The 21,002-nt window shown below is 57.0% G+C and overlaps 1 protein-coding gene across 6 annotated transcripts in view; it reads left to right on the plus strand.

Moving 5' to 3' along the window:
- TMEM184B (transmembrane protein 184B) overlaps positions 1–21,002 on the plus strand; it is a 49,754-nt gene that overhangs the window by 26,025 nt on the left and 2,727 nt on the right. For 3 of the 6 annotated variants that reach the window (XM_032645132.1, XM_032645133.1, XM_032645134.1), the window contains 7 exons: positions 384–549; positions 13,073–13,163; positions 13,684–13,759; positions 16,527–16,618; positions 17,465–17,634; positions 18,107–18,301; positions 20,344–20,364. In XM_032645132.1, coding sequence (XP_032501023.1) covers positions 384–549; positions 13,073–13,163; positions 13,684–13,759; positions 16,527–16,618; positions 17,465–17,634; positions 18,107–18,301; positions 20,344–20,364 — 811 coding nt within the window. The remainder of the gene's footprint in view (positions 1–383; positions 550–13,072; positions 13,164–13,683; positions 13,760–16,526; positions 16,619–17,464; positions 17,635–18,106; positions 18,302–20,343; positions 20,365–21,002) is intronic. The other 3 variants (XM_032645137.1, XM_032645136.1, XM_032645135.1) reach the window with 1 other exon arrangement.

Genomic DNA, 21,002 nt, shown 5'->3' on the forward strand with positions numbered 1-21,002 from the left:
CTGCACCAGGCACCCAGTTCCCAAACCTGGCCGTGCACACGGGTCCCCAGGGAGCTTGTCACAGCTGTGGATGCCGGCACATCCCTGGCTGTTGTGCACGGTCTTGGGCGTGGCCTCGCGGCCGGTGTCTGTGTGGTGGCCCCGGCGCCACCACACGCAGCCTGCAAGCTTCACGCGCCCTGTGGTTGATGCTCCCACAGCCTCACGACGGAAGTTTTGTGTCATCACACTTTACAGAGGAGGACGCCAAGGCTCAGGGTTGAGTAACTTGGTCCCAGCGCTAGTGAGGACAGAGCTAGACACGGGCTGGTCTCCTCCTTCTGTGGAGCAGGCGGGCCAAGGCGGGCCGTGGGCCCTGACTGACCCGGCCCCTCTGCCCCCAGATCTACATGCACCTGCGCTGCTATAGCTGCCCCAACGAGCAGCGCTACATCGTCCGCATCCTCTTCATCGTGCCCATCTACGCCTTCGACTCCTGGCTCAGCCTCCTCTTCTTCACCAACGACCAGTACTATGTGTACTTTGGCACCGTGCGCGACTGCTACGAGGGTGAGGACAGCGCGAGCGGCGCCGGGAGGGCCAGGGGAGGGGGTTGCAGAGCTGGGCCGGGGGCTGTGCACCCACCTTGTCTGGGTGTCCCAGCTTCCTCCCTGAGGGGCCAGCCGTCACTTCTTGAACCCCTTCACGGTTTCCATCCAGGTACCAGCACACATGTAGCCAGCGTCTCACCTGCTGAGGCGGCCCCCAAACACCTCCACAGATACCTGGGAGCAGGGACCCTCCACCTGTGTCCCATTTCTCAGTGCCGGCATCTCTGATGGGGGAGTGGGCAGCAAATAAGTGGTCCATTTGTAGGTAGAAGCCCCAGGTACAGACGGGTAAGGGGCTTATCCAGGGGTCCGTGGTAAGGTGGTAGCAGGACTGGACCTCCCTCCCCACGTGTCTTAATTCTGAGGGCTTTGTCCCTGGAGGAGCCTGTGCTACTGGGACAGGTGACTTGCTGCCTTTCGGGGCAGTTCTCATGTGTGGTGTGAAAGCATCACCCGCTCCTATACCGAGTTGCAAGCACCGGCCAGGCCCTCTGCTGGGCCCTGGGCAAGCCCGCCCTCAACCCGCCTGCTCTCCAGACGTCTGTGCCACCTAAACTGTCAGCACAAGGAGACAGGGACGCTCTCTCCCAGTGGCCCTGGCCTGGGGTGGGCAGAGAGGAGTCCCAGCATGCTGGGCTGGGAGGTGCTGGGAGCTGTGCAGGGGGCCGGCCACAGCCAGAGGAGAGACCAGCAGCTGGAGGGCATTGCCATGGGAGCAGGGATGGGGACATACAAAGCCTTGTGGGACATAGAGGGAAACTTAGATTTTCTTTTTACTGGTGATACACAAAAATACGATGTGATTGGAAACTGCAGTTTAGAAAATCTCCAGGTGGTGGGTGGGTGAAGGGGAGGGGGTGGCCAGAGGCCCCAAGACAAGTCACAGGCCAGCGATGCTTTGGCCTGTACCCAAACAGGCCAGCAGGGATGGGAAGGAGGGCCCTTGAATTCAAGATCCCTGCTCTGATGCCCACCCTCCTCTCATGGTCCTGCGTTTTCCTGTTTTCTCCCCGTACCTGCACTGTTGGTTTCGGGTAGAGTGACCAGACCTGGTATTCCTTATGCCGAGGCCCGGCAGCTCTGACCACGACTGGTTATTTGCTTCCCGGACCCCAGAGGGCTTTGCCCCAGTCCTGGGCTCCGTGGATATTGGGGTGCAGCCTGCTCATTCCCAGAGAAGCCAGAGTCTCTCTTCTTGTCCCACTTTGAACCTGTGCATCCCTGAGGACTCGCAGGGCACAGGAAATGCCTTTGGACTTGGCGAGGGAATGCAGGCACCTGACAGGCACAGACTGCGCCCCACCAGCCCTGCGGTCACATTGACCCCTTTTCCCGCCCACCCGGCACATCAGTTTCCCCAGTGGCTGCAGAGCCTCCTCCTTCATCTTGCCTCCAGCATCTCCTCGGAAAGGCCTCCCCGTCGCTCCCGCTCCCAGCCCCCTGTCCAAGTCCTCTCAGCCTCACCGCGGTTTGCAGTTAAGCTCAGACAGCCTGCGAGCCCGGTTTGCTCCGTCTCCCTCGTGGACTGTCAGCTCCATGAGAGCAGGAATGGGCGGAGAGCCTGTGCGACAGAGCCAGGCACGTGATGGGTGCTCACTCCTTCTGCATTTTTCGAATGAATAAGGGACTTCATTGAACACCTGCTGCATGCCTTGCGTTCGCCCACATGGGGCCTCATTGAATCCCCAGGCTGGCCCGGCTCTGTCAGGTGAGAACACTGCGGCCAGGCGGGGACCTGCTCAGGGCATAACTGGCACTCTAGCGCCTGGTGTTCCTGGAAGCAGTGGAGTCCCCAGGGAGACCTTTGGGCACCTGGGGAGCTGTAAAGGCTGGGGATGGGGAAGGCGGGGCTGAGAACCCTTTTCCGTTCAGCTGCCAGCCTTGCACGGTGCTCAGGAGCAGCCAATGCCAACTGGTTTCTTGAGAAGCAAAGAGCTGATCCCTGCTGGGGGCGGAGGTGGGGGGTGTCTCCTATGTGATGGGGGCAAGTATAGGCTCCTCTCTCTCCTGGGCCCTGAAGTCTGGGGCGCATGGCAGAAGGGGGGGCACCGCCGGGGCCTCCGCACCATCCTCACTCCAGGCCTCAGAGCAGATGCTTGGTAGCTCCCCCCACCCCAGAAGCCCTTTTGTTCAGGCCCTGCCTGTCCCAGCTTTCCTCCCAGCCACGTAAGGGTCCTCCCGGGAAGGCTGCTGCCCTGCGAAGCACATTTCCTAGCAACGCTATTATCCGCTTGGCCTCTCCGAGGGAGTTTACAAACAGCACAGCAGCTGCTGTGAAGTTCAGGCTGCCCCCTGGTTCACCGGCTTGCAGTGTCTAAGTCAGTGGGCTTGGCCCTGGCCTGGCCAGCTCGAGCACCTCTGCTCTGTCTCGGACCCTCCCCTTTTGTGGTCTTATCCGCGGCTGCCAGCAAGAGCTTCCCCTGTAGAGTTGGTGATGGGGTGTGTCCCTTACGATTCAAAAAGAAGCCCCCTCCCCGTTCATTCCTCCTCCCACCATTCCTCCTCAGTGTCCCAACGCCTGGAGCCAGCCCGTCCTGCAGGCCAGGTCAGAGCCAGACTCTCTGCCGGGCATTGCAGAGACATTTGCTTTTCTTTTTAACAAAATTAAAACAACTAAAATTTTACTTTTATTAAGGTAATACATGCACATGTTTGAAACACAGAACTGCCCCAACTCCTCCTCACTCCCAAAGTCATCCTACTTTAAACTGGTTTCTTTTTCTAGAATAACCTAAAAATATGATTATACTGTTGTTTCTTGATTTTTCAATTTTATGTAGTGTTACATAGTGACTTCCTGCTGTGGAAGGTCCTGATTTAGGTATGTTACCTCCAACTACACACACACACACACACACACACACACACACACACACACACACACACACACACACACGTTTTCTTTCCTTCATCTTTTTTTTTTTTTGCATTACGCGGGCCTCTCAATGCTGTGGCCTCTCCCGCCGCGGAGCACAGGCTCCGGACGTGCAGGCCCAGCGGCCATGGCTCACGGGCCCAGCCGCTCCGCGGCATGTGGGATCTTCCCGGACCGGGGCACGAACCCGCGTCCCCTGCATTGGCAGGCGGACTCTCAACCACTGCGCCACCAGGGAAGCCCCCTTCATCTTTTTAATGTGACCATATCATGATTTTTCTTAGTCTGTGTTCAGCGTGTACATCATTACACGTCTGTAAATGTTGTTCAGAGCTGAGCCTTACAGTGTCCCAAGACGACGTTTCCTCGTTTGACTTCATTTTTCCTCTGGTTACTACTTGTCTTGCTTTTTGGTTTGCTGTTTTCTGTGTCTCTATCATTACTTTATTCCGCAAATGCTTCAGTCAAGTGAAAAAAGAAGCCCTCCTGTCAGTGACGCCAGACACATCAGCTCGCCTCCTAGCTCTAGGGTTTCCGGGTGGTGGTGCTCCTGGAGCCCTGCCCTTCTTGCTCCGTCTGCACTGCTTGCCCTTGAGGCCTCCTTCTGCTCAGCTGTTGTCCTGGGTCTTTGCTTCACCGTCATCCCGGGAATCCTGTCGCCTCTCCTGTCCTGAATCGCCTGCTCCCTGGATGCCCTCTTTTCCACGTTTGACGTCTGCTCTCTTTTTAGTTCACGCACATCTTCTAGGAGCTCCCTGAGAAAAAAAGTTGCATGGGAGTTTTGTTTTTTGAAATCTGAAAATTATCTGCAAATATCTTTATTATATTGTTTATTCGATTGGTGTTCAGTGGGAATGTGATTCTAAATTGGAGATCATTTTCCCTCTGAATTTTGAAGACATGATTTTCACATTCTCTTAGTTTCCAGTGTTGTTTCTGGAAAGTCTGCTGGATTCTGATCCTTAATGATTGTATGTGACCTTTTTTTTTTTCTTTTTGCGGTACGCGGGCCTCTCACTGTTGTGGCCTCTCCCGTCGCGGAGCACAGGCTCCGGACGCGCAGGCTCAGCGGCCATGGCTCACGGACCCAGCCGCTCCGCGGCATGTGGGATCTTCCCGGACCGGGGCACGAACCCGTGTCCCCTGCGTCGGCAGGCGGACTCTCAACCACTGCGCCACCAGGGAAGCCCTCTTGAATCTTTTAATCTTTGAATTCTTTTTTTAAAAAATTTATTTATTTTATTTATTTATATTTGGCTGCGTTGGGTCTTCGTTGCTGCGAGTGGGCTTTCTCTAGTTGTGGTGAGCGGGGGCTACTCTTCTTTGCGGTGCACGGGCTTCTCATTGCGGTGGCTTCTCTTGTTGCGGAGCACGGGCTCTAGAGTGCAGGCTCAGTAGTTGTGGCGCACGGGCTTAGTTGCTCCGTGCCATGTGGGATCCTCCCGGACCAGGGCTCGAACCCGTGTCCCCTGCATCGGCAGGCGGACTCTCAACCACTGCGCCACCAGGGAAGCCCCTGGAGTTTTGTTTTTTGAAATCTGAAAATTATCTGCAAATATCTTTATTATATTGTTTATTCGATTGGTGTTCAATGGGAATGTGATTCTAAATTGGAAATAATTTTCCCTCTGAATTTTGAAGGCATGTTTTTCACATTCTCTTAGTTTCCAGTGTTGTTTTTGGAAAGTCTGCTGGATTCTGATCCTTAATGATTGTATGTGACCTTCCCCCCCACCCCCCCACCCGCTGGCTTTTAGGATCTTGCCTTTATCCCCATTGTCCTGAAACCTCACAAGAGGTGGGATATTCATTGTGCCGGGCACCTGATGGGCCCTTTCAGTTCAGTGTGGAAGCAACTCCCGTCCTGTGGTTCTGGGAAGTTTTCGTGAATGTTTTTTGATCATGTCTTCCCCTCCACTTTATTAGCCCTTTTTCTGGGATTCCTGTTAAGCAGAATGTTGCACTTCTGGATTGAGCCTCAAATTTCCTTTACAATTTCCTGGGATTTTCCATCTCTTTTTTGTTCTGCTTTTCAGGAGGTGTTTTTTTTTGTTTGTTTGTTTTGTTTTTTAATCTTTACCTTTGAGCTTTTCTGTTGAAGTTTTTCTCTCTCTCTCTCTCTCTTTTTTGGCTGCATTAGGTCCTCATTGCTCCGTGCAGGCTTTCTCTAGTTGTGGCAAGCAGGGGGCTGCTCTTCATTGCTATGTGCGGGCTTCTCATTGCGGTGGCTTCTCTTGTTGCGGAGCACAGGTTCTAGGCACATGGGCTTCAGTAGTTGTGGCACACGTGCTCGGTAGTTGCGGCTCGCAGGCTCTAGAGTGCAGACTCAGTAGTTGTGGTGCACGGGCTTAGTTGCTCCACGGCATGTGGGGATCTTCCCAGACCAGGGATCGAACCCATGTCCTCTGCATTAGCAGGTGGATTCTTAACCACTGTGCCACCAGGGAAGTCCCTCTGTTGAGGTTTTATTTCCTTTATCATGTTGTAAAATGTCAGGAGCTCGTCCCTGCTCTCTTTTTCCTAGCCTTGTTCTTGGTATTGGTTCTTCTTTTTCTGGGGATGCTAATTACAGTTTTCTTCTGTTCCCTGCATTATCTCTGTCTCCTGAGTTCCTTCCATCTGTTTGTTTGCTTTGCTCTTTGACCTTTGGGTAAGAAGCTTTCCTCAAATGTCTCATGTCCTTGGCTATTTTTTATATTTAAGAATGGGGGGCTTCCCTCGTGGCGCAGTGGTTGAGAGTCCGCCTGCCAGTGCAGGGGACACGGGTTCGTGCCCCGGTCCAGGAAGATCCCACATGCCGCGGAGCGGCTGGGCCCGTGAGCCATGGCCGCTGAGCCTGCACGTCCGGAGCCTGTGCTCCGCAACGGGAGAGGCCACAACAGTGAGAGGCCCGCGTACCGCAAAAAATAAAAATAAAAAAAGGATGGGGCTTAAAACTGCTGGGCCTCCTCCCAGCTGGGTGATAGGACATGGGGCGTTTCCTCTTCCATGTTCGTGTGGTCGTGGGGCAGACACCAAATGAAGGCTTTGATTCTGGACCTGTTTCCCCAGAGAATAATGTTCTCATCTCCTGCCTGGGAGGAAGGAGCTGAGGGGCTGAGCTACAGGTGCAGCCGGGGAAAGGCCTTGGACATCTCCCCTTGGTATTTAGACTTCCTCTCTATATTTTCTGCAAGTCTTCGCATTGCTGTTCTCAGCTGGGCCAAGTTCTGTGAGGACAGAACCATCACAACCTGTCTTGAAAGTAAAAAGCCAAGAGCTCCACGTGGACACTTGTAGGCCAGCGTTTCTGTTTGCACCCCTACCCACAGCCATCAGAGCTGCGTGGTGCGCCCAGTCTTCGGGTTCCTGGGGTTCTCACTGGCTCCCTCCTGTCCCTGGGGTTAGTGACCATGCCGCATCTTCCAGAGCTTTGGTCGACATCCCTTGTTTGCTGCCTCTGGTGCCATGTCCTTGTCCTTGAAGGTTTGTACCTTTCCCCCCGTTCGTTCTCACTTCAGGGGCATTTCAGGGGAGAGTGGAGGTAAACCCTGCGAATTTGGAGGTAGTGTTTCCATTTTCCAGGGAGAAGTGAATGCTTGTCCACGGTGCCTCTGCTCTGCATCTACTACCTGGTAAGGGCCGGAATTCACAGAGCCTAAGGAATGTGCCACCAGGGTGTAGGGGGCAGGCAGATGGTGGAGGGGTAGAATCCAACCCCCTTACCTACATTTAGTGTTTGATTGTGTTTGGGGTGAGAGGTAGCCCCTAAAGTTGACTCTGAGACAGCCTGGGGAGCTCTGTGGGCAGACATGTGGGTGGCCAGAGCTCAGACGGGGGAGACGCCCTCCACAGGTGTTTCGTGCGGTGCTGTTTTTTTAATAACGTTCGTGTGGCACTTCACAGTTCACCATGTATTTTTCATTACTGTTAGCTCATTCTCACCTCTCAATTACCTGGTGGGGTATACATTATCACCCCCGTTTTACAGATGTGAAAAAAAAATTCACGTAGGCTAAGAAACTTGCCCAAGTTACCCAGAGAGTGATTGCCAGAGACCGGACTGAGCCCTGGGTCTCTGAGGCCCAGGAACTGCTCCGTGCCAGGCTTGGTGAAGGAACACAGGACAGGTCTCTCCCCTGCAAAAGTGTGAGCTCTTGTTAAGGGAAGAGATTTTACATGCGTGAAAGAAGCAAAGAATGATGCCCCATTTTCTGAAATCTGTCCCGGTTTCAGATTTGGGACAAAACTTAGCTTCCTGGAATCTGGCCCAAGTAAGACGTCTTCCCAGGTAGGGAGCACACAGCCTGGATGAATACAGCTGAGGACCACAGAAGACCCAGAGGCCGGTGTGCTGCCAGGAGGACTCACGGGCTGGTGGTGGCCCTTGCTGGCCATGGCTCTGAGAGAGCCAGGAATCAGAAGAGCTCAACCAATCAGAATAAAGGCAGACATCCGGAAGAAACCAATAGAAAGAGGGACCAGAATCAGTGTTTCGGGTGGCAAGAGGCATCAATGAGCAGGAACGGCAAAGGACAGAAAAGCTATGAGGAAGGAAGAGCAAAGTGCCGTTGGAGCAGCTCAGTGTCTGGGGACAGGTGCTTAGGGAGGACCCCGCCCACCTGGCTGTGGCACGTCGCCGCATCCGTCGTTGTCAGTGGTGATCACCAGTCACAGAAAAAGCGGGAAGGAATGTTTGGCTGCCCCTGTTTACTGAGCAGAGAAGGTTTCTGTCCAAAGTGGTCAAAATTAAGTTTTCTGGGCTCATCCACAAGTTACTCTGAAATATATCTTTCCAAATAACCAAAGTATTTCTGTGCAGCGGAAAGAGCTAGGCCCTGAGGCCGGCTTTAGGGGCTGCAGGTGTGTGGAGGAGGTGAACTGGGGATCGTCAGTGACCTGTAGCCAGTGTCACTTGCAGTGGGGGACTCATGAGGACAGTCCCCTGCAGCTAGCAGGGACAGTCAGAGTATGCTTCTTAGCGGTCCTCTCTTGAAGTCCCTCGGGCCCCTGAGGGCTGTGTGGTTGCAGTTGTCAGGCCAGGGGGGATGCTGGATGGGAGGCTGGGTGGAGAGTAACCTCTTGGTCTGCGGCTTCCTGTCCAGACAGCTCTTGGTGGGAGAAGTTGCCAGTGAGGAAAGAAAGCCTCGCATCTCAGCGTCGGAAGGGACCTGTAAAATCCTAGCTGCTTGGAACCCCTTTAATGTCTCAGCTCAGAGGCTGCCTAGCCTCTGATCGCATGCTTCCACTGGCAGGGAGCTCACTACCTTTCATCTCTGAAGACTACCTGCCAGAAATTGTTTCTTATACTAAGCTGAAGTCCTAGGATCTGCCCCTGGGATGAGTGGGTCCTCTGGGCGAAGGTGGTCATCACTTACATGAAAGTGATCCCTAATGTCTTTTCTCCAGGCCTCAAGTCTCCAGTGCCATCCTCCTTTCATCTCCATTCTGGTCCTTTGCCCCTGATTGTGTGCATTTGTCTCTAGTTCCTTTAAGATTTGGTATCTAGAATGGAGCTGAAAGTTCCAGGTACCTGATTTTCCAGGGCGAGAGAGAGAGAGGCCGGGGTGGGGTGGGCGGGAGCCCATCCCTTCCCTCATGCTGGATGCCCCCTGTGGGCCCCTTGGTCCCTTGTGTGTCTGGGGCCTCTCCAGGGGACCAGAACTGGAGCTGTGGTCAGAAGCGTGGTCAGGTGGCAGTGCTGCTGGCCGAGAACCCCACTCATAATCTTTTTTGCTCTTCTGACGTCCAGAGCCAGCATATCTCTGTGTTTGTTCCTGGGGTGTGTGTTGAGTTGTCCAGTTTAAACATGCCTGCTGGGGTGGGGTGGGTGGTATTTTGCATGGCTCGGAAGGGCATTGATTTGTCCAGATGGTCAGTGGGTCTTGGTGTGGGCTGGGTGAGTCATCTCGAGGAGATCCTGTCTTGTCTCCCTTCTCCGAGATGCATTATTGACTCACTAATGACTCTTTAACAGACACCGTCAGCAAACTGGTATTTGGCCAGACTGTCTGGCCCCATAGCACTGTGAAAAGGTCAAAAGTCCTGAACTGAGAGAGACAGATGAAGTTTGATGACCTGACCAGTTGAATGCAGAGCTGCACGTGGACAGACAGGTGGAGCACGTAATCCAGAGCGCGCTGCGTGTGCTGTGACACAGGAAAGGATGTGAGCTCAGGCACCAAGCTCTTCCCAGGAGTGGATTGCAGGACAGCCTAGCTTGGTGGTTCTGGACAGAGAGGCTGATGAACCTTGGGCCCCTGTGGCCTCGCCTGAGGGTTTTGTCTTTGGGGACTGGAAGTCTGATCCCCTTGGGGAAGGTGCAGCTTCCCAGGCTGTGACAGGGTGAGCTCCTTGAGCGCAAGACTGAGTGTTGGCCATACCCGCCTGCCCTGCCTCTCTGAGCCTCGCCTGGAGCTGTGGCCTGTGTCCATCCTTCCGTGTTGATTGAGTATGGAAGTGTCAGGCCCTTTGGTAGTTGTTGTGGGTGGGCCTCAGTTCCTGCCTGCAAGGTGTTTACAGAAGACAGTGGGTAACACTATGGACTGTTCATTGTGAGCACAGGCTTATAGATAAGGCATCACACTCCCACCCCTAAGGCCCATCCTCACAGCAGCCTCACCAGGAAGAAGCTGTTGTTATCCCCGGCTTAGAGATGAGGAAACCGAGGCACAGAGCACTTAAGAAACTGGCCTGAGACCACACAGCTCCTAAGTGGTGGAACCATGATTCACACCCAGGCAGTCTGGCTCCGGGATCCATGGCTTTCTGGCTGCTTTATGCTGCCTCTTGTACTGGAAGGATCAGACAGATCAGCAGAGAGATTGTGGGGTGTGATGTGAGCATGGCGACAGGACAGGGGAGGCTGCCAAGGACAAGGTGGCATCTGAACTGGGTCTGCCTCTGGGGTTTAGCAGAGATCGGGATGTACCACCAAGGGGAGGTGTGGGAGATCACGGCGTGTCCTGGGAACTCTGGAAGGGGTTTTATGTACATTCCACTTACTGTAGCTGTGTACATAACTACCCCCAAACAGACTAGTGTAAAACAGCCATGTGTTGTGTTCATGGATACTGCACGTCAGGAATTTGGACAGGGCACGCTGGGGACAGTTGGGTCCTGCTCTGTGGTACCTGGGCCTCAGCTGGAGACCTGAAGGCTGGGGGAGGGGCCATCTGATGTCTGGTTTACTTACGTGTCCAGTTGATGCTGATGTCAGCTGGGGGCCTCACTTCCTCCCCCACATGAGCCTCTCCACGTGGACTCTCCACGTGGGCCAGCATGGGCTTCCTCACCGCATGGTGGCTGGGTCCAAGGGCAAGCGTCTCAAGAGAGGAAGAGCCAGAAGAAAGAGGCCTTTTCTAACCCCAGCATCAGGTGTCTCCAAGCTTCGCTTCCGCCGTGGTCACCCCAGTTCACCCAGATGCAAAGAGAGGGAAGAAGACCCCATCTTCTGAGAGGAGTGTCGTTGTCATGGGATGTGGCTGCCTTTGGAAGATACCATCAACCACAATACAGCTGGACCCAGACCGGAATGGGCACATCCACCCTACTTGGCCTTATATGGTTTTGGATGAAGGTTACTAGCAGGCTGACATCAGATTGGGCGTGATGCCCCCCGCCCCCTCACCCCCCGGCCTTCAGATACCCCAAAGTTTCTGTCAGTGGAGAGTGATCTGGAGCCCAGTCAGTGGCGATTCCTGCAGCCACCAAACATCCTGAGCTGCTTCCGTGTCGGACAGGCAGCTCACAGGGCCCTCAGCCCCGTCAGGGGACAGATAAACAATAGTGGCCGTGACAGCCAACACTGAGTGCTGGCCACTCTTCTGAGCACTTTGCATACTCACTGAAATCCTGCCACCTCCTAACTCCGTAGGGGCTCTTTCTGTCTCCATTTTAACAGGCGAGGAAACTGAGCCACAGAGAGGCTCCCAGCAGAGTTACACTGCAAACCCTCTGCTGTGTGTCTCTAGGGGGACGGCTGCAGCACAGGTGACAGATGCTATGGGTCATGTTTATGCAGGGTGCCACTTGGGCCCCTGTTCCCCAGCCCCAGACGTGAAACCTTACTAGGTTAGAGCAACTGAGGGGCGTACAGCCCGCAAATATATTCCTTTCCACGTTGCTGAAGGCCAACTTCTACCTCCAAACGTACGGCCAGGATTTCCCGTGTTCCAGTTTCAGGCAGTCAAGCGTTTGTGGTGTGGTTAGTATGTGCCGAGGGCTGGGCCCACGCTCGAGGGAGAAGCAGGCTCCCAGTCCAGGGGTGGGCGGGGCGGGGGCACAGCGTCCGTCCGGTAGGTTCCGTGGGTGGGGATGCATGAGCCCCCATGGTGGTGGCCGGGGACTTCTCATGGTGGGTGGTGTCTGATGGGTTGACGGTACCAGGAGGCCAGAGGGCAGGGCGTCCAGGCCGTAGGATCTGCAAGGGCAGAAACACAGAGGGCACGAGACCCTGCCGAGGGGAAGGGGGCGCCTAGTGTTGCTGGGAAGGAAGTGTGACGGGTGGGCAGGGACCAAGCCACCTGGTGAGAGATCTTGAGCTGAGCCAGGGGGCTGCACCAGGGGGTCTTGAAGGCCCTTTTGCTGCACCGGGGTTGGCTGGTCAGATAAGAAGGAGCCCGCTGGCTGCGGGGCTGCTGGTGCCTCTCCCTTGATCTTATTATCCCCTGACCCCGCCTTGACCCTCCCCTTGGCCTCACTCCTGCGCTGGACACGTCTCCGGTTCCCCTGCGCTAGGTCCCTGATCTGCCTCCTGCATCCTCTCCAACGTGGCGTCCTCCGCTGTGCACCTTGTCCTCCCCTCCACGCCCTGTCTCCCTGGCTCCCGGCACTTCTGTGTGCTTCTAGCACCCTGCAGGCAGCAGCCTGCATTTGCTGACCCCGCAGAAGTCCTCTGACCAGGAGACCAATTACAACATAGTGCTGTGCTTGCAGCATTTACAGCGTGCTTCCACTGTGCCCTAGGTTGCTGTTGTAAATTTTGGACCTCTGTGGGTGATGTCAAGCTGTGTCATGATTCAGGAGGAGCTGGCCCAACTTCCTAAGAAATTTGCACTGTATTTTGTGCACCTCTCATAGGTTTTGTTACAGCTTGTCACGCTGTGCTGAGATGCCGCTGCACGCTGCTGAATGCGTAAGGGGTTCTCTCTCATTCTTGCTGAGAATTTCTCCTGAGATCCCTCTGGAGAAAGTTTTACTGTTGCTTTGTCATAAAATTGTGATCTGTGACACACAAACAGAAAAGTGCATAAAGCTAGTAATAACTAACTGTAAAGCCGAAACCCAGACCACGCACACTGCCAGCTCCTCAAGCCCCCGGCACCCCGTCCTGAGCTCCCCTCCCACAGCTTCCCACACGGCCCTGCGTTTGGTGCTAATGACTTTCTTGCCTTTCTTTGTGGTGTGACCAGCAGTGTGTGTGCGCCTCCCTGAGCAGCATGATTTAGCCGTGACTGACTTTGATTACAAATGGAATATTCACTGCGGATTCTTGCGTCCCTGAGGTTCCCTCCCCGTTGCCGCCTGTGACTGTGGTTCTTTCACTTTCGTTGCTGTTTAGAACTCCACCATCTGTTTATCCATCCTGTTGATTTGAGTGGTTTCTCTCTGGACATTGTTTTCACAGCCTTGGTCATCTATAATTTCCTGAGCCTGTGCTATGAATACCTTGGGGGGGAAAGTTCCATCATGTCAGAGATCAGAGGGAAGCCCATCGAGTGAGTATGAAGTCCCCCCAGACCCCCCCCACACCACCCTGTTTCCCGGGCCTGACGTTCTCCGAGCTCTCCTGGCGTCAGCCGGTCACACAGACCATCTCTGCCCGTGACCTTGACCTCTGCCTCTCCCACACTTCCTGAGTGAGGCCATTCATTGGAACTCTTGGGAGGGCCTGTCTGGCTCTTTCTCCTTCTCTCTCTTCCCGTCCTTTCCTGTTTGCCTGTTTCTCCCTCTTGTAGTTTTTACATTCAGTGCCTTTTAAGTTGGTTTGTTATCCCAAGGTCAGTGTCTCCCGGCTCCTGCATATACCCTACTGCATATGCAAACACTCTCCTGCTTCTCTCCCTGTGCTTGGCCTTGTGCTCAAAGACTGCCCAGGATCCAAGCCCCATCCTCACCCTACCCTGCCCTACCCCAGCTTGTCTGGATCTGCAGGAGGGTGAGGGCGGCCTCCCCCAGCCCTGCCTTCCTGAGTCTGGCTCTTTGCTCACCAACCCCTTCTCTGCTTGTCTCTTCCAGGTCCAGCTGTATGTATGGCACGTGCTGCCTCTGGGGAAAGACTTACTCCATCGGATTTCTGCGGTTCTGCAAGCAGGTGGGTACCCCCAGCAGCTGCCCTGGTCAAGAGTCGCAGGCCAGGCACCAGGAGCCTGGGTCTGTGCCCTGGAGTAGCAGCTGCAGGGGCCGTGCTGCCCCTGGTTGACATAGGGACAAAGACGGGCATAGGGCCCACCTGCAGGGTTCCCATTTCCTGTGAGGCACCCCAAGCCCCAGCACCCACTCCCTGAGCAGTTAGGGATGCACCTGCATGGGTGGGGTGTGCTCAGAGGGGAAGCAACAGGTCTCCCAGGAGTGCCCGATGCAGCCCTGGGCAGGAAGTGGTCCCAGACTCCTGCTCACTTTGACCAAGTTGTGACGTGTGAGTGTCTGAGGAAGTGCATGGCGATTCTAGAATCTCAGTTCAGAAACTTCGGATTAGCTGCGGCTAGAGGCCAGGAGGGTTTCTGCACTAAAGAACGTGACAGAACAGGCCTGAGCAGCCTCTGGTCCCTTCCCCCATTTCCCACTTGTCAGGCAGTCTATCAGCTTCCAGTTTCCAGAGCTGCCGCCCCAGTGGCCTCGAGTGGCCTGGGTGGAGGCAGTGTGGTGGTGTGCCTAGGTGCACGGCTCTGGGTGTCTGACCATCTGGGTTTGAATTCCAGCCTCTCCCGTGACTGTGTGACTTTGGATAAAGTACGAAACCTCTCTGAGCCTTGGTTTCCTCTTCTGTGAGATGAGTGTAATGATACTTACCTCAAGGGATGGTTTGAGGAACAGGTGAGGGAAAGCCCTTAACACAGCCCTGGCTCAGAGCCCGCTGTCCCTTGCCCGGGAGGCAGTCAGGCACCACGCCCAGCTGGCGTGACCTCGATTTAGTCTCCTCTGGGGCTCCACGGGGCCTGTCAGCCCGTCCAGCATCATGCAGCGTCGTCACGAGGGGAAATGAAACCCACGGCCCATCACCGTGACCTGCGGGAGGACTGGCCTTTCTGCTGCCTTTTGGGCGGGGCCGTGCCCGCAGTGCAGACGCACCCACAAAGCACTGCCTGGACGGCCCAGTCTGCAGTTCTGTTTCCAGATCCTCTTTCCCTAGGGTGTTTCTAAATTCAAAACCTCCCCACAGGACCTGCAGGGAAGGAGTTCAGACTGTCCTGGGTTCAGGGTGGGGCCTGTCAGAGCCATTGTTTACCAGCGCTGGCCCAGCTGTGACTCACCGCCTTCTTTGATGGTGATGTTGTGTATGAAGTTTTGACCCCAGATCACTAGCTGGGTTGCCTTGTTGCACATTATTCCCCAGCCCTGTGGGCTGTGATGTTCCACTGCTGTTCCTGGAAGTGGCAGGGTCAGGTAGTAAAAGGAAAGAACTGAAGAAGCCTCCTCCCCCCTTTCCCACGTGAGAGAGGACCCCGCAGCTTTGCCAGCAGTGCCGGCGCCCGGGTCTGAGTCTCCTGGAGAGTTTGCCTCTTCTGCCACTTCAGCTTCTCTGTGCCTCAGTTTCCTCATCTGTACCCTGAGGATGCCGACAGTACTTATAAGTCACGGGGCTGTCGTGGGCCCCAAGTGAGCTGACCCGGGGCAGCACCGGCCTATCGGCAGGCTCGCTTGGGACACGCTGCTGACCCTCCCTTTCCCCAAAGCGTGCTGGTCCCGCTTCCTCTAGGGGGTGGGGGGCAGGGGAGTTTTGCGGGGTTTGCCGACAGCAGCATCGCCCCTCTAGCCCCCGTCACACGCGCCTCTCCTCCTGGCAGCCACACGGCTCAGGCCGCCCCAGGCTCCCCTGCAAACTGCACTCGAGCCTCTTTCGGGACAGAAACTGGGGGTTCCACAGGTTACTTTCTCTGTTCCGGGGTCCTTGTCCCATTTGGAGTCACACTAGCTTAGCCTTGTTGAATGACTCCCATCTCCACGGAAGGGGCCTTGTGGCTTAGACTTACTTGGTTTCAAGGGAATCGTGCTTCTAGTGATTTTATGGGCACCGAGGGTACCTCTGGCGTTTACTGGCGCCTCTGTAGGGACTTGTGGAAACCTGGCTGAGGGATTCTTTCCATGGCAGAGGCCTCTGCTGAGTGCTCAGAAGTGGGAGACCTCCAAGGACACCCCGTGCGGTCTTGTTCTCCAGTCCCCGCACAGCGGCCGTGCAACACGGGGCTGGTTACAGCCATCTACCGTGAGCAACCACTCGGAGGCTGGGTGACCGTCCACTCGGGCTTCCGCAGCGGTAGTTGGCAAAAGGCCAGAATTCAGACGCCTGCCGGGACTCCGGACCTTGGGCTTCAGGCTGCTTCCTATTTTGTGCTCCTGTGGGGTCATCTCCGTCCCCAGTAAGACCCCAGCTTGACAGAAACCCTGGACCCAGGCCTAGAGCATGGGGCAGGGAGCCAGACCCGGGGCGGACAAGGAGACCCTCACCTGCCTCTGCTCTCTGGGGCCACCTCCCTGCTGCCGCCCCTCACCAGCACTTAACCCCTTGCACTTGTCCGCTCTCTGCCCCTGGGCCGAGCTCGTGCCCCTGGCACGAGCTGCTCCCTCTGCCCGTTCCCCCGTCCCTGGCACATTCACGGTGGCCCCTCCTCTGGTGGAATCTCTGTCTCCTGCGTCTCTGCCATTCTTCCTTCACACCCTCCTGTCTTCTCACGCAGCTGCATCGCCCTGTTACTGTCTCGTGTATTCTGCCTTCCCCTCCTGACAGCAGTTCCCCCAGGGGCGAGAGGTTGGGCCGCCCCCATCCCCTGGCATCCAGCCCAGGCTCAGCTGGCCAGAGGAGCTGCTGCTTCCGTGGTTTCTGTGCTTATCCTTGACTCTTGACCTTCTCTCTGCAACAGGCCACCCTGCAGTTCTGCGTGGTGAAGCCGCTCATGGCTGTCAGCACCGTGGTCCTCCAGGCCTTCGGCAAGTACCGAGACGGTGACTTTGAGTAAGCAGTGGGTCCCCCCACGGCGCGGGTGGGGAGGAGTGGGCGGCCCTGCCCCGAGGCTCATGCCCTGGCCTCAGATTGCCCCACCCCCGTGTCCATCCTCTGAGCGGAGGCCAAGCCTGACCCCGGCCTTCCTCCCTCCTGCTGCACCCCTGAATTGTGAGGACGGAGCCTGGCAGTGGTGCCATCGCACTTGGCCCCGCCTCTGGCACCAGAGTGAGCACTCAGCATCTGTCACCTTCAGGCTGCAGAGCGGTGCCGGGTGGGGGCCGGGGAGAGCAAGAAGGGACAGTGACTATCCCAGGGCAGGGGGCGAGAGGGCCAGAGCCCTGAGGGGCCCATCTCGAGTCTCCTCTCCTGTGTGAACTGACGCACACACAAGACTGCGGGGGGTTAGTGAAAGTGACCACGTGGCCCACGTGGCCCTGAGCTTGCACGCACGTCAGACACACTCCCTGTATCCTACACGACAGCCCCCAAGGGCCGGTGAGCAAACAGAGGCTCACAGGGGACGTCACTTGGCTCAAGCACAAAGAGCAAAGCTGAGCTTCGTGTCCCTCCGACCATCAGTCTGAGGCCCCGCCCCCGAGGACACCTAGAGTCCTCCACCAGGAGCGTGGGCACCGGAGCTGCAGGTGGCAGGGCTGGCCTGTCCTGCAGGTGCTCACCCTTGCACTCCCCGCAGTGTTTGGACCGCTTTGATCACCCGTCCCCTCCCTTTGATGGCTCGGGGAGCATTGCTGAGAGCTGTGCAGAGTGGCATGTGGGCAGGGCAAAGCGGGGAAGGAGGCCCCTTGTCCTGCACAAGGGTCAGTTCAAGCCAGAGAATGCTCCCCGTTCCCACAGCGTCACCAGTGGCTACCTCTACGTGACCATCATCTACAACATCTCCGTCAGCCTGGCCCTGTACGCCCTCTTCCTCTTCTACTTTGCCACTCGGGAGCTGCTTAGCCCTTACAGCCCCGTCCTCAAGTTCTTCATGGTCAAGTCTGTCATCTTTCTCTCCTTCTGGCAAGGTGAGCCTCTTCCCAGTGCCTGTGAGGCTGGCCTGTGCCCCTCTGTCCCCTAAGCCTTGTCCTCTTCCTCCTGCCCACCGTCCCCAGTGCCCCGAGGGCCCAGGCCATGGGGCTGTCCCTAGGCGATCCTGGCCTGGAGCTCAAAGGGACCTCTGTCCACTGAGCACCTGTGGGATGTGATGTCTGGGCCCTCAGGGCTCTTTCACAGGAGCCATGACCGTGGGCGGGACTGCTTCCTGGACAGGGGGATCCAGTCCAGGTGGTGTCCAGCCAGGACCTGGGGAGTGTGGTTTCCCTGAGGCCTTGGCTTGTGTCTGCATCCCTGCCCAACAGGGGTAACCGTGGACCCTGCTTCCAACCTCCCTGGGGAGTGTGGCATTTGAGGGGGGCTATAAGGAAGAAGGGAGATGGGGAAGGGCATCCAGTCTGGGACCAGACGCCCATGCCTCCCCTTCCACACCCCCCCTTCCAGGCATGCTCCTGGCCATCCTGGAGAAGTGCGGGGCCATCCCCAAGATCCACTCGGCCCGCGTGTCGGTGGGTGAGGGCACCGTGGCTGCTGGCTACCAGGACTTCATCATCTGCGTGGAGATGTTCTTTGCAGCTCTGGCCCTGCGGCACGCCTTCACCTACAAGGTCTACGCTGACAAGAGGCTGGACGCACAAGGTATGAGCCAGGGTCCTGGAGTCGACCCCCCCCCCCAGTAGGAAGGGTGCTTCCCGGCCCCGCCCCAGGGCCCCTCCTGCCTCCCAGGGTCCTTCAGGTGTTGATGGGTCAGGTCAGGGATCCCAGGTATAGGAAAGGGGCCACAGAGGTCCAGGCTCCCCTGTCCCCTGTCACAAGGTGTCAGGGTCAGGGACTGGTCCTGGAAGCTACACCCACCTGTCTCTTGCAGCAGATCTGGAGTATGGAGATGATATAGCACAATATCCCCATGGGAAGGTCAGGACAGAGACCCTAGAATAAGCAAGTTCCTAAGGGTTCCTGACATCGAACACTGTTATCCGTTTTGTCCTGTAATTCCCTTGTCTCTAAAGCTTTTTTTTTTTTTTAACCTGATCCCTTCTAAGAAACAGACTCAGATGGTAATAGCTTTTAACAGCTTTCTTTTTACACCTGCTAATCTTCACTTTGTTAGAACAGCAGCTGGCAACCCCGGTTGTATATTAAGATGCCCTGGAGAGTCTTAGAAGTCCATGCTGTCCAGGCCCCACCCTCGGAGCTTCTGCATAATTGGCCTGGGTTTGGGCCTGGCAGGATGTGCTGACAGATCCCCAGGTGATTCTAACTTGCTGACTGGAGAAGCAGGGGCTGGGGGCTACCTCTGGCTGCTGCTGGGCAGAGAGGGGATGCTCGTGGGGGCGGAGGATGCCTGAACTGACTCACCCCGTGGGGGGGCGGGGCCTGGGGAGGAGGAAGCCTCCTGGTCTGACACATCCACCCCGGGGTTTGGCTGCTGCCAGCTCCCTGCCTGTGGGGCTGAAAGCGGGACCCACTTGCCCAGGCCCACCACCTGTGCCCACCTCGGGCCCCGGGAGCGGCGTGCTGAGAGGAGTGTAGAAGCACTGTCCTGGCCTGGCCTGTGCAGGGCTCCTCGGGCCCCCCACCTCTCGCCCTACCTGCCTTGTTCTTTCCCTGGTTGGGAAGAGGCCTTAAAATACCCGAGGCTGCTGGAAGCATGTGGACTGAATCACCCTCCAGGCCTCGCGACTCGGGCACCTGACACTTGCTGCCTGGGCACTCTAGGTACTTTTTCCGGTTTGCGTTCTACACTTAGTGCTGGGCGCTGTACTGGCCAGGGCTCACCGCTGCCGGCCGGCATCCCACCTGCTTCCCACCAGGCCCCCAGTTGGAAGGATCTGGCTGACACCCTCCCAGTGTTGAGGGCGATGTCCCTTCGACCTGGTCCTGACACCCTCTGCCCTTGGGAACGTCACCCTTATGCCAGGAGTCTGAGGCTGTGGCCAAGAACCCTTTCTATACCCTTGAGGTTTAACATGGTTCAAGCTGGCGCTTCTGCACTAGTGGCCCTGCAGGGGCTCTCCGCGGTTGCCTGGGCTGTCTTCCCGTCCACCGCCCACAGACACATCCAGCTCCAGCCAGAAACAGCGTTGTCAGGCATCCAGCTGTAGCGGGGATGCCAGCCCAGCCCAGCCCAGCCAAGGTGCTGAGAGCCCCTGTCCACCGCTGTGCTGGTCCCAGGCCGGTTGTCCACCCACTAACCGCGGCGCCCGGCCCCTCTCAGCCCGTCAGGGTTGGGTGCAAAGCCGTGGTGCGGTCAGTACACGTCACCTGCCCCCTCCTCCGTGTCCCGTCTGTGGAGTGTTGTGAGGTTTGTAAAGCAGGCGACACAGGCTCAGCAGTTCTAGCTAAGCCTGAGGAGAAGTGGGGTGGGCGGTCCCTACTTCAGTGCGGAGGTGGAACTCCGACCAGCGTTCTGGGGGTCCACTCTTTGTCCCCCACCAGAAGAAAGCGTGAGCCTCGAAGGAGGAGTCTCCTAGGTGGACACGCCCCCCAGGCCCCCAGCGGGCAGTGGGCTGCCTGGGTGCCGGCAGGGCCCGGGGCGGGGCGGGCAGGGTGCGTGGTGCGGTGCCGGCCTCGGTGGTGGGCACGAGGCGTTCACTCAGCTGTCTCTTGTCTTTTCTGTTTCTCTGGCTCCTCTCCCCCTCCCCCTGCCCCGCTTTTGCCCCGGATTTGGCCGCGGGCAGTGCCGACATACGGCCCTTACGGTAGGTTCTGCTCTCAGTCTGCACGGCTGTCCTGCACGTCAATCCTGGTCCCTGTCACCAGCATGTGTGTCTCCCAAGCTCCTTCGCTGTGTCCCCGCCTCCTCCCCGCCAGGCACCCCTGGGCGGCAGAGCCCAGAGCACTCACCTCCAAGGGCTGCCCTCCGTAGAGCTTTCCTCTTTCCGTCCTGGTCTCCCATTGTCCTGGAACATGCCCTGCACTGTCTGGGGGCACGGTGCCTGTTAGTGGGGAATTGGGGAGTTAGTTCTGTTCCGTGGCAGAGAGCGTGAAGGGGAAAAGAGCATGCAAGTTTGAGTCTCAAGACCTGGGACCAGAGTCGGGCTCACCCCTTCCATCTCGGTTTGGGGGCCTGGGCCATTTCTGCCCCCACAGAACCTTGGGGATGATTTGTTAGGGAATTACGAGGAAGCACCTCAAGGCAGGTGGCCCCTGCCCTGTCAGAGCCAAGATGTCTGCTCCGTTGTGGGTCCAGGCCCCTGTCGGCCTGTCCTGACGGAGCGGGTCCCTGGTCCACTCCCCAGAGTGAAGGGGAGCACCCCACAGGCGAGAGGGGCCTGGGCCAGTGCCGTGGAGCCTGGGCCCCTCCCCTCCACTCCCTGTCTCCAGTTGGCGCGGAGCT

Source organism: Phocoena sinus, chromosome 10 (genome assembly GCF_008692025.1).
Source record: "Phocoena sinus isolate mPhoSin1 chromosome 10, mPhoSin1.pri, whole genome shotgun sequence".
Lineage (NCBI taxonomy): Eukaryota > Metazoa > Chordata > Mammalia > Artiodactyla > Phocoenidae > Phocoena > Phocoena sinus.